The 13,318-nt window shown below is 39.6% G+C and overlaps 1 protein-coding gene across 1 annotated transcript in view; it reads left to right on the top strand.

The window, feature by feature from the left end:
* The window catches only part of KIF13B (kinesin family member 13B), a 186,663-nt gene that overhangs the window by 54,348 nt on the left and 118,997 nt on the right, over positions 1 to 13,318 (top strand). The window contains exons 3-4 of the mRNA XM_082842622.1: positions 6,767 to 6,779; positions 11,442 to 11,502. Coding sequence (XP_082698748.1) covers positions 6,767 to 6,779; positions 11,442 to 11,502 — 74 coding nt within the window. The remainder of the gene's footprint in view (positions 1 to 6,766; positions 6,780 to 11,441; positions 11,503 to 13,318) is intronic.

Genomic DNA, 13,318 nt, shown 5'->3' with positions numbered 1-13,318 from the left:
ATTTCAATAATCTATCCTAATCTCTGTGCATGCCTTGAAGTTATTTTAACATGTAATTTTTAAAATGAATGTGTATTACTCTGTTAACCTATCATGTGAAATATATTTTATTAAAAAAACCACACAAATGAACTAATATTGATTTAATTCTTTGGTCAGATTTAAACTTCCTTGTAGTGAAAGTGGACAGTGAATTAAAACTTACTCTGCTTGTGTGTTTGACAGATGATTCGCAAATGATTGATTGAGTTAATAGTGTATTCTTTGAATGATGCTCTCTCAGTATATGGTAACTTGAAATTATGGAATTTATTAAACATCTTTCTAACGTTTTCTGATTGTGAAATATGCCAGTTGCGGTTCAGTGGCTGTATTCTTCGGATGTCCCTCTGTTCTCAACCAATTGTAGTTTGTGTGGGTGGAAGATTTTAATTGGAGAGAATTGTCTTTTGTCTTGATTTAAAGAAGTTTCTCCAAGGATATATATCAGAGCTAGTGACCTGAATGTTCTTACGGTTTTTTAGGCCCCCTTCCTCCACATCTTCTGGGATACTCAGCACCACTCATTTCTGACCCTTTCTGGCATTCTGTGGATGCATTTTCTGTCTTCATTTATAGCTATCTCCTAGTTTCATTGAAGATTCAATTTGTATTTGTTTCTTGTTTGCTTTATTGTTTTGGAGATGATTTTAGAGAGCAGAGATGATGGTAGAAATGTTTTTATTCTATCAGGAATACTGTGATTGAGAATAACATACATGACTTAATTTAGATTGGATGTTTAAGAAAGATACATGTAGAGAAATAATACCTAAGCTGAGAAACGACAAATGAGTAGGAGTTAGCCTCAAGATTTCAAGGCAGAAAGAAAATCATGAATGAGAGCCCCAAGACTAGAAAACTGTGTACACTGGGCCAATTAGAAAAGGCCAGTGAGTGAAAGGAAGATGGTCCAAGATGTGGTTGAGATAGAGGGAGGGGCCAGGTCACCTAGAGAGCTTAAACAGCATTAGCTGAATCAGAAAGCCTTGTGTTGGACACTGAGAAATGCCAGAAGACACACTCTGTCCTTCAGAAGCTTGTAGTCTAGTTGAGGAGATGACCCATTTATATTAAAAAGTTTATATAATGTGAGAATGATGGGTAATGCATGAGCAGTAGAGAGTTCTGACTTAGAGGGGGAATGGGGGAAGGAGAACTCACTTTTGGGTGGGGTTCTTACGGAAGGCTTCTTGAGGGAGATAGAATTTGATCCGAGCTTTTCCCCACATGAGTAGGGCTTGAACAAACAGAGTTGTTAGAGGGATGGCATCATCTGAGTGTCGGCATGTGGAATGCAGGAAGGACAGTAGCTCACTGGAGAGGAGGACTCTTCTAGGGGTGTGATGTGGGAGGTAATGGTCGAACTGTAGCTTGGGTTACCTCTGATGTTCCAGTGGTCTGCACGTGTCCCTGATAGAAATATTGAATATAACTTGTTGAATGCTTACTGTTTGCTTTCTCACTGTAAATAAAGAGCTATACAAGTAATCCAGTGTAACTTCTCATTCCTTCTACAACATCCTCATCAAATGCTTTCCTGTTTTCTCTTCAGATAATTCCACTAATGGTGAGCTGGCTGTTTAACACAGTGCTAACTATTCTTATATTAAAGAGCTATCCCTTTTCTTTTAACTTGCTTTAGTAGATCCTACCAAAGATGGCATCATGTCTTGTTTTAGTCTTCCCTGGTCCAGGCTACATGTATCATTTTAAAACCCCTCTACATCTGGAATGCTATTCTCCAAGATAGTCTACTTTATCAGTGATGCTTTTAAAATTTATTCTTCAAAATTGAATGTAGTATTCTAAATGTTGGGGAGACAGTGACCAGGGCTTTTAGTGATATTTGTACTTCTTCAAGTTAGCTAGATCAGCAAAGATTGATGAATCTCCTCTGTGAGTCTAGTCAGTGTCTAAATTTTTACTCAGGTCAGCTTTATTCCTTATATGGAAAAGCACATCGGGGGAGGGGTGACAAAGAAAAAATAACGATCATCACGCAGATTGTTGTTTGGTTGCTGGTACTGCCAGCTTAAGTCCGAAAAGGAAACAATATCTTTATATAGTATGGCTGTATTAGAATAAACTCTTTGTGATGTTAACACATCTGTTATAGAACGGGTTGGAGTGGGATCTTGTTAAAACAGAGATTCCAGATATTTCTAATTGTGAACGTTTCAGAAACTTAAATCTTTAAAGTTAAAAGAGGTGATGATATTTGGATATAACGTTTGATTTTGGTAGTTGACAGCAGTAATTGATTTATAACTCATAGTTCTGATATAGTTTTGTTTTACACATATACAGTACTTTGTGGTTTATTTTTGGACTCTATTAATTTTATTTTTGTCATGGTCAGAAGTATTGATAAAAATTCCCAAAGATCATTAACTTATATAAAATAATCACTAAATTTCTTCTTCATATTGTGGCATTCTAAAGATTAGGACTTTAATTTGACTTAATTTTATAGTGTAATTTATTATTGAAAAGAGAAGTGAGCACAAGCTCCTAAACCAGGTGAGTAAAAAGGAGGAGGTGACTAGCTTGTTCACAGAAACAGTTCTATCCAAAATATGTAATCAGGGAATTCCCTGGTGGTCCAGTGGTTAGGGACTCCACACTTCCACTGCAGGGGGCCCGGTTTCGATCCCTGGTCAGGGAACTAAGATTCTGCAAGCCGCATGGCACAGCCTAAAATAAAATAAAATAAAACTACAAAATATGTAATCAAATCATTTGTTGTCTTCTGAAACATCATCTTCCTAAAAAGCACATCTACCCATCTTGATCCACCTGGGCTGTTAACATCTCAGTAACTAGACAATCACAATTTGGGGAACAGTAATTGTTGTGGGCAAGGCTCATCAATGGATGCTAAAATTCATGGGTGAAAGTATGATGAGAAAGGGTGCTTACATGGTCTTAAAATATCACCGACCCCACCCCAAGAAGGGTACAGAGGGAAAACTAGTAATGTTACAGTGGAGAGACCTGGTATATACAACTGTAACCAGTGACCAGAGTCACCATCATCAGCAGTGAGATTTGGACAACATCATGTACCTTCTGGTATTTTTTTTTTTATTGAAGTATAGTTGATTTACAGTATTTCAGGTGTATAGCAAAGTGATTCTTTTCCATTATAGGCTGTTACAAGATATTGAGTATAGTTCTGTGTGCTATACAGTAGGACCTTGTTGTTTATCTATTTTTGTACATAGTAGTGTATATCCGTTAATCCCAAATTCCCAATTTATCCCTCCCCTCCCTTCCCTTTTGGTAATCATAGTTTGTTTTCTGTGTCTGTGAGTCTATTTTGTAAATACATTCATTAGTGTCATTCTTTAAGATTCCACATGTAAGTGATATATGATATTTGTCTTTCTCTTTCTGAGTTCACTTAGTATGATAATCTCTCGGTCCATCCATGTTGCTGCAAATGGCATTATTTCATTCTTTTTTATGGCTGAGTAATATTCCATTGTATATATGTACCACGTCTTCTTATCCATTCATCTGTCGATGGACATTTAGGTTGCTTCCATGTCTTGGCTATTTTAAATAGTGCTGCTGTGAACATTGGTATGCGTGTATCTTTCAAATTAGAGTTTTTGTCTTTTCTGGATATATGCCCAGGAGTGGGATTGCTGGATCATATGGCAATCCTATTTTTAGTTTTTTAAGGAACCTCCATACTGTTCTCCATAGTGATGTGCCTTCTGGTATTGATGTACTTAGAAGGGCACAACATTGCTTCTTTGGCGCCTGTCAAAATGCATAACGTGAATTTAGTCATGGGGAAGCATTAGACAAACCCAGATTGAGGGACATTTTACAGAGTAACTGCCCAGGACTCTCCAGGTGTCAGGGTCATGAGAGACAAACCATCCCCAGTTGGAGGAGGCGTGACAACTGCAGTGTGTGATCCTGGACCTGACAAAGGACATCAAGGGGGCAGTTGGGAAGAAATTTGTGTAAGGTTGGCTCTAGATTATTTCATAAATCTTGTGTTGATGGTTAATTTCCTGGTTTTGATAATTGTAACTGTGGTTTTAATAAGATGTTATCATTTTGAGAGGCTGGGTGAAGGGTACACGGGAGTTCTTTGTACTGTTTTTGGAACTTTTTGTAAGTGTGGAAATTCAAAATGAACTTAAGTAACAACAACAACAGAAACTCAGAAATTCAGACTCTCATGCTTCTACTTTATGACATCTCTCTTGATTGGTCAAGGGGCTGGTTTTCTCTGCTTCTTAAATCTCCACTGTGATCTGGATAGCTGAGGTTTCTAAATAAGGGATTTTGGAATAGTGAGGCATTGCCGTATTGGATTGCAGCTACAAGTTGAAAGGTTTTGTTTAATTAATTAATTTACTTATTTATTTTTGTACAGAGCTGTAATTACATCTTTGGGTTTCCAATGGCTCTGTAGGTTATTTGAGCATTACTGTTAGAGCCACCAGAATCCCTAGCTGGAAACTTAGCTCTGTAATTAATTTACTGGTTTGTTTCTGTTTTTATTATCATGTTCTACATTCAGGTTAGTCCCATGGATTCTTCTGCTGTGTATCATATATTGTTGAATTTCATATTTGTTGGTTGTCTTTTAGGAAGAGCTGATTTTTGTATAAAAATGTTTTACTTAAAATATCATGCTAAACATCTTATTTTTCCTCTCAGAAAAGACAGTCTGGAGTTTTTATAAATATAATGAATAAGTAAACTTACACTGGCATAAGCACCAAGTGGTGACCTTTTATTGGGTAATAATTAGAATGGAGGAAACTAATACATTGGGAAATGTTTCTGTTACCAGGAGCACAGTTGTTAATGTATGACTCATAGATTCTTAAGTCTAGGAGAAACTTGACGAGACTGTTTTGACCAGTGTGGGAGAGGAAGAAAACATCGACTTGGGATTCGGAAGAACTACTTTTGCATCCCAGATTCATCACTGATTATTATTGTGTCTTGGACAGCTCATTTAACTCTTGAGCCTTAAGTTTTTCATCTGTAGAACTGGAATGATAATAGCACCTTTCAAAGTTATTGTGAAAGTTAAATGAAGTAGCATACAATGTACCTGGCCTAATGTGGGCATTTCATATATGCTGGCTCTGTTCTTTCCTCCAGCTGGGCTTATAACTGTGCCTTCTGAAACTGATGAGATTCTTCTTTGCTTATAAATACCTACAGAACGATGATAGCGTATGTTAGTCATCTCTCCTGGTATTTCCCAGGACTTTTTGTTTGGAAGTTTCCCCATATCTCCTATCCCAGAGAAATTATTTTCTTTTGTGTGTTAGTCACATTGGCTGTTACTCCAAAATCTGTTAGACAAGTGTCACTCATTTGCTACTTTCCTTGGTAATTTAGTCTTCTTATCTGAAATCATTTGATACAAATAAATATTAAATTTAGAAGAAAATTTTATGAGACAAAGGCATAAGATGTCCAGATATTTGAAGTATTTCCATGTACAGTTTCCTTTCAAGTTTCAGGTTTCACTTGGCATTTGGATCCTCTGAGAAGGGCCAGTTATTCCCGTGGTTGTGTGAGTGAACATCATTGTTTTTATGAGTTATACACGGAAGTGTTTAGGGCTGAAGGTGCATGTCTGTAACTTACCTTCAGATGATCAAGAGAAAATAATGTGTGTGTGTGTGTGTGTAGAAGAGGGGAGAGAGGGAGGGGGGAAGAATGACATAGCAGCCGTGGCAATATTAACAATTGGTGAGTTTGCGTAAAGGGAGCTCTGTGTGCTTCTCTTACAGCTTCTAAATTTAAAACTATCTTAAAATTATACTGGATTGAGTTATATTCCTGTACCCTGAGGAGGTGTAAGCCAGTGGCATTTTCAGAGGGAGAGAGGTTGGAGGCACCTGGGTTAGCATAGAGGAATAAGTAGTAAGTGAATAACTGGTCACTCACTGGCAAAACATTAATTGTTCCTGGGCTTCCCTGGTGGTGCAGTGGTTGAGAATCTGCCTGCCAATGCAGGGGACACGGGTTCGAGCCCTGGCCTGGGAAGATCCCACATGCCGTGGAGCAACTAGGCCCGTGAGCCACAACTACTGAGCGTGCGCGTCTGGAGCTTGTGCTCCGCAACAAGGGAGACCCCGATAGTGAGAGGCCCGCGCACCACGATGAAGAGTGGCCCCCGCTTGACGCAACTAGAGAAAGCCCTGGCACAGAAATGAAGACCCAGCACAGCCAAAATAAATAAATAAAAATTAAAAAAAATTAATTGTTCCTTTAACCTTTTTTCTTAGAACAGAAGTTTTTGGCAGAAGGTCCTATATAGATAGTGAGCTGCTGCTTTATCAAGGCAGAGGAGACTGCTTGGAAGTAAAATCAGATGCTAAAAAGTAAAGAATTTTTAAAAAATATTTACAAGTTGTATACAAGGATAAGTAAAAGGTAGAAAGCAGAAATATTAGGACTTTAAAAATTATCCGGTGCTCAGATAATCTTTCTTCTACCTGAGAGATACGTTAGGTTTCTATAATTAGCATTCTATCCTACTAGCTAATAGACATTAATTTATCCTTTATTTCAAATTGCTATATGATTTCAAAGTTAATATTTTATATTCTTAATAAAGATTTACATGATGTTTATTGTTTTACCCTTCAAAAAGCATCTTCTAACTAAAAAAAAAAATTTTAAACCCTTTCTCTTTTCTTTCATGTCATTGATGACATCTCTTTTGGGAACTCAGAAGCCAGCCAAAGGTAAGAGATTTGGTTTATTATGCGATGCTTGTAAAGGTCTTATGGGCATATTTTTGAAGTACTGGTAATTTTCTTCTCAAAAATAAAAATTTTCTCTGGCATTTTTATAAAAAAAAAAAAAAGAAGTAATGCAAGCTGTCAGCCTGTTCATAAATCCAAAGCCATTTATTGGTGTAAGAGGTTTATAGAAAAGCTGTATTTGTACTTTGACCAATTCTGTCCAGTCTCCTGGCAACTACAACACAGATTCCTTTTGTGCCCTGCTGTTCGCCGTGGATTGGCTCGAAACTGCTCGTCCCATACTGTGGTCAGAACCATAGCAGGCAGACTCATCCATGTTGCTCCTGGGACAGCTGGGGACACATTCTCAGGCCAACAGAAACCTGCCCTGGCCCACAGCTTCCTCAAGGGAATATGCTTTCATCTGAGATTTGAGCCCAGATTCTAAAGAAACTTCGGTGGGGTGGGTCAGTTCCTGTATCTCTTAGGAAATGTAGTTGTGCCGAAGTAGGCACAAGGACTGTATTATTGAATTGATCATTCTCTGGAATTTTCCAGGAAATTTAGATTTTTATCTACATTCTTGGAGTTTGGTTTAAGAGTCCGTGGTTGAACTGTAATTCCATTTTCTGTTATTGTTGCTAAAGTATGTATAGACTTGTCACTTGGGACTCTGAATGATTAAAAAAAAGAAGTTTAATATGGCACTGACTTCTTTATATATGTAGAACTAATTTCATTAGTTTTATCTTTTCTGTGAAAAGATGCCAGATTATTTTTGTTTTCTTAATTTTTGATGGAACAGAGGCTGGAGATTGCAGTAAAAATGTGAGGAAACATTACATGACTATTTAAAAACTATTCATGTTTTATTTAATTCAACTGTATCTTAACGTTTAGAGAAAATGTGTTGACGTAAAAAATATGGAAGGGCCAACACCACACTATTAACATGGTGGTTCCCTCTAAGGAGAAAATGCTCGGTGAATGGGAGACCTTTATTCCTTATGTTTTGGTGTTATTTGACTTGTTATAATGAATGTGTGTTTCTTCTCTGTTACTTAGAAAAAGTTTTTTTTTTTAAATTTTAAAGGAAAAATGTTTATTTAGAAAGAAAAGGGCTTGTCTGCTTTAGGAAATCTGTGGCTGGAAGATACCTGTAATAATTTACAAACTTCCTGAAACTTAAAGAGGACCATTCAGTGTTGTTAGTAAACAAGAACTAAGCATTCCTAGTTCCCAACTTTGTACCAGGCTGTGGCACCTTCCTGTAACTGGGGAAGAGAGCGAATCCAGCCTGTGGTGAAGGGCCTGGTGGGGAGCAGACAGAGCGCTCAAAGGCTGGGTTCAGCTCCCAGCTCCCCACCTGCAGGTCACCAGCTTCTTGACTTCCTTGTACCCCAGGGCCTCCCGTGTAGTATCAGCTGTTGTTGCGGTTACTTTAATGGTAGCTTCTCTACTGGAATTGAGAACAAGAATTGTGAAAGAACTCCCTGAATTTAAGAAGATGTTGGGGGTAGAAGTTTATTAATTAATGTATTTATTTTGGCTGTGTTGGGTCTTCGTTTCTGTGCGAGGGCTTTCTCTAGTTGCGGCGAGCGGGGGCCACTCTTCATCGCGGTGCGCGGGCCTCTCACTATCGTGGCCTCTCTTGTTGCAGAGCACAGGCTCCAGACGTGCAGGCTCAGTAGTTGTGGCTCACGGGCCTAGTTGCTCCGTGGCATGTGGGATCTTCCCAGACCAGGGCTCAAACCCGTGTCCCCTGCATTAGCAGGCAGATTCTCAACCAGTGCGCCACCAGGGAAGCCCAACTCCCTGAATTTAAAAAAGAAAGAAAAGAAAGGAAAAACCCACAGTCGTAGGGAGAGGAGTGCCATTTAGAGCCTGATCTCTGAGATGTTCACACAGATGGACTGTTCAAGTGTGAGCTAAGCTTACAAGCAAAGAATCAGGATGGTGTCCACTTAAGCTTGGTAAGAGCAGAATCAAATAAAGTGCTGAGAGATGAGAGCTGAACGTTAGAACAGAAGAAACTTAATTTGAGCTTCACATCTTATTTAATCTCTCCCTGCTGACGAGTGTAGCTGGAGAAGCTGCCCCCATTGGAGGTTTTGGTCCACAGTCCTTTGGGACCACCTTCTATCTTCCTTCTTCTTTTCCTCCCCTTTCTGTTGGAGAATTGCTAACATAGGGAGCCACCACTGTTGACAGACACATGTTTAGCTCTGGAAAAATGTTGAGGATTAGTAATGTACCACATAGTGCTGAGGCTGGGTGGATGGCTTCTGGGCTCCAGGGTTCCCACCTCCTCTGGGGTGTTGTCCGTCATTGGGCTTCTGCCTACCTTTTTGGCCTTGCTTCCCCATCACTGCCCCACCCCAGGGAACAAATGCCTCGTGCCACTGTTTTGCACAAAGATGTGGGTGTTCTGATCCTTCCTTGCTCTAAAGGTGTTTCTAGCCAGTTGCCCTTTCGGTTGCCCCCAGGGCCCCTAGCCACTCACTGAGCTGTTTTCCTGCTGCACTCCTGGAATTGCTCTTAGCTTTGCAGCCATCTCCTCCTGCCGTGATTTGGCCTGTGGTCCCCATCTCACACCGCACCAGTCTCATTGCAGCTGTTTTTCAAGGCTTCTCAGTTTCTGGTCCAGGTATAAGCGAGCAATCTTGATTTCAAAAACTTGCTCTCCTTTCCCTGCTTCTTTCCCTTTTAGGCTCTTTCCCTCCCTCTCTCCATCATTTTGTGTTAATTTCAAGTAGAGGTGGATATAGGCATGCATACTTAATTTACCATCCTAATCTAATTTCCTCTTTAAAATAATGTAACTCTTAGACCTCTGGTCCACATGATAGCCTTGTGAGTTCACACAGAAACATTCTTCTGCCAACTCCAAACTCATAGCAGGGACAGATAAGACATTTTAAAATATTAAAATCATGTCATTATATTCAAAAACAACATATGTCACTGCAGGGACCAGCAGCAGGCTGGGGCTGAAGTAGCATATTTACTGGGCCTTGAGATCAGACACAGGTTTTCGGAGGATTGGAGGTTCAACCCTTGCAGACTAGAGGGGATCCTATGTATGGGTTGAGGACCAGAGAAGCTCACCATAAGAAAACTGATTTGGGTGAGGCTCCATCAGGAAAGAAGGCTTAAAAAAAGATTTTTGGGGCTTCCCTGGTGGGGCAGTGGTTAAGAACCCGCCTGCCAACGCAGAGGACATGGGTTTGAGCCCTGGTCCGGAAAGATCCCACATGCCGTGGAGCAACTAAGCCCGTGCGCCACAACTACTGAGCCTGTGCTCTAGAGCCCGCGAGCCACAACTACTGAGCCCAAGTGCCACAACTACTGAAGCCCACGCGCCTAGAGCCTGTGCTCCGCAACAAGAGAAGCCGTGACAGTGAGAAGCCCATGCACCACAACGAAGAGTAGCCCCCACTTGCCGCAACTAGAGAAAGCCCGTGCACAGCAACGAAGACCCAACGCAGCCAAAAATAAATAAATGAATAAATTTAGGAAAAAAAATTATATATATTAAAAGAAAAAAGGATTTCTGGCCACCAACATTGAGCCAATTACTGTGTTAAGTAGGAGGGAGTAGAGACATTGGGCTTTGGAAGGACCCAAATCTGGGCTTCAGTAGCTGGGAGTGGCAGTGTAACTATTCATGTAAAGGGGGGCCAAAGGGGGAGGGAAAAAACAGGCAATCATGTAAACCATAAAATGCAAACTCCCAATTCAGATGTACTTGCAAACTAACATATAAAGCACAAGAGGAAACCTGTCATCAGGAAGTGAGGCAACAAACTCCAAAAGTGGGAGTTTGAAATGCAAACTGAAATGAATTTAAAAACACTTAAAATCCTTAAAAAGACTAAATTGTAAAACATGAAATCCAAAAAATTAAAAATATAATCGGTGAAAAAGACTTCTGAAAGTAAAAAAAAAACAAACATATTTTAGAAAGTAGTAAAATAAAAGATCGAAACAAATCGTTTGTGATATCCCACGAAGTAGCAATATGTATTACTAATATTTCCAATGTATATTCTTCCTACTTTTTATGTATGTCGATTTTTGTACAGATATGAGATCATGGGCCAGACTTTCATAGCTTTTACATTAATATATGAATCTTAGTCTTCTATGCTCTTGAAGCTACACAGCATCGACCATGGGCATGTTATAGTTTATTTAAAGAATATGCGTTCTCAACATGCTGTAGTAATCATCTTTACATTTTGTTTAAAAAAAAATCTTTGTTTTCTCTGATGAGAAAAGAATGTAGAGAATACATAAAAGCATAAAGAAGAAAACAAAGATATCACTAATCTTATCGTGCAGTAATAAGCTTTTATATATGTAACTGTGTGTGTGTCTAATAGCCATCATATTATACATATTGCTTTGTAACCTCCTCCCTTTTCACTTAACATTGTGAAAAGTTTTCCATGTGAAATAAAGATCTATATCATCTATAGGGTGCTTACTTGCCTGTTGTAAGACTGTACCATAAATAACTAACCTCCATTGTAAGACAGGAAGTTGTTTTTATTTCACTGTTATGAACAATGTTATCAGTGTCATGACATTGTTATAACATTATAAGTATGTTACAGTTTTGTTCTTAATGCAAACTTTATTATTTTTGTTTTTCAACAGGTATTTGCATATGATCATTGTTTCTGGTCTATGGATGAATCTGTCAGAGAAAAGTATGCAGGTAAGAGTCCAGCATCCTATTAACTACTGATAATATAGAAAGGTGTTTTAGTATTTTTCCTATAAAGTATCATAGTAGTATTTTGTGTAATTTTAGAAACTACATAGAGAACTTCCTCCAGTCTTTGCTATTAGAGATTTAACGTTGATTGGGAAATGGGAGATTCATGGTATACTGTTGTCGGTATAAGATGATAAAGTTAGATTAACAGCGTACACAGTTGAGGTTGTCTTACACGCATCCCTGGGCCTTACACATTACCATGGCATGCAGTAGCTACGTAGATTCCCTTAGATGTTTGTAATATGGTCTAGAGAGGCAGCTTGGTGTAATGAAAGAACTCTAGCCAAGGAGGAAAGGAAACCTTGAGCTTAATCCAAGCTCCACTCCTGTCTCTGACTTTCAGTAAATCACTTAGGCTTTCAGTGTCCCTTTTCACTCTTTTTTTTTTTTTTTTTAATTTTATTTTTGGCTGAGGTGGGTCTTAGTTGCAGGATCTTTGTTGTGACATGCAGGATCTTCGTTGTGGCATGTGGGATCTTTCATTGCGGCACGCAGGCTCTTCCTTGTGGTGCGTGGGCTTCTCTCTAGTTGTGGTGCTGGGCTCCAGAGCAAGCAGGCTCTTTGTTGTGGCACGTGGGCTTCTCTCTAAGTGAGGCACACAGGCTCAGTAGTTGAGGCATTAGGCCTCAGTTGCTCCGCGGCACGTGGGATCTTAGTTCCCCGACCAGGGATCGAACTTGCATCCCCTGCATTGGAAGGTGGATTCTTAACCACTGGATCACCAGGGAAGTCCCCCTTTTCCCTCTTTAATGGAGAGGAATATGCCATATCCTCTCTAAATTTGCTCTGGGAGTCTATTCTTTTATTCTCCTCAATGATGATTGTCTCAAGCCCCTTTTCACTACAAGTTTAAGACTACAGCGACAGGGGCTTCCCTGGTGGCACAGTGGTTGGGAATCCACCTGCCGATGCAGGGGACACGGGTTCGTGCCCTGGTCTGGGAAGATCCCACATGCCGCAGAGCGGCTGGGCTCGTGAGCCATGGCCGCTGAGCCTGCGCGTCCAGAGCCTGTGCTCCACAACGGGAGAGGCCACAGCGGTGAGAGGCCAGTGTACCGCAAAAAAAAAAAAAAAAAAGACTACGGCGACAGCCAAATTAAAAAAAAAAAAATCTAAAAAAAAAAGACTACAATGATAACCATATATTTCCTTTATTCCTAACTGCTTATGACACCCATTTCTAAGCAATCTTTTAAATATTGTATTGGCCTTTATCATGAAAAACAGTAGTACTACAGCTGTTTCCAAAAGTTAAGGTTAATTTGGGCTGGCTGGCCCAGTGATGACTCTGAGGATTGCTTCAGAATCACAAGTGTGATGAGGATGAATGGATCTTGTAAATGAGCTAGAAAGTGAGGCCTAATGGAATGCTGTTTATAGCGTTCAAAATGTAACAAGCATAACAGCATCCAGTTCTTTCATATTATATTCAGGGCCCAAAGAGGTTGAATAACTTGTCAAGGCCACGTTTGGTTATTGACATATTTAATTTAGCCTGTGGAGGGGAATTGGACCCTACTATTTATGTCCATGGTTGAAAGCTAGAAGAAATGTCCCAGACCTTCCTCCCTCTCCCAGCTGGTATGTATTGTAGACCCTGTAATTAAACATTATCGTTGAGGAAAAGGAGAGGGAATTGATATATATGATTATTTTGAACTTTAGTACACACTGAATAAAGCCTTGGCTGAGTGGTACATAGTTAAATTCAGATCCACCTAGGTCCCAAGTGTACATTTCAGATATTTATAAT

Source organism: Leucopleurus acutus (assembly GCF_964270905.1).
Source record: "Leucopleurus acutus genome assembly, chromosome: 7".
NCBI lineage: Eukaryota > Metazoa > Chordata > Mammalia > Artiodactyla > Delphinidae > Leucopleurus > Leucopleurus acutus.
Note: the sequence above shows the minus strand (reverse complement) of the source record. Positions and strands in the feature narration are given on the sequence as shown.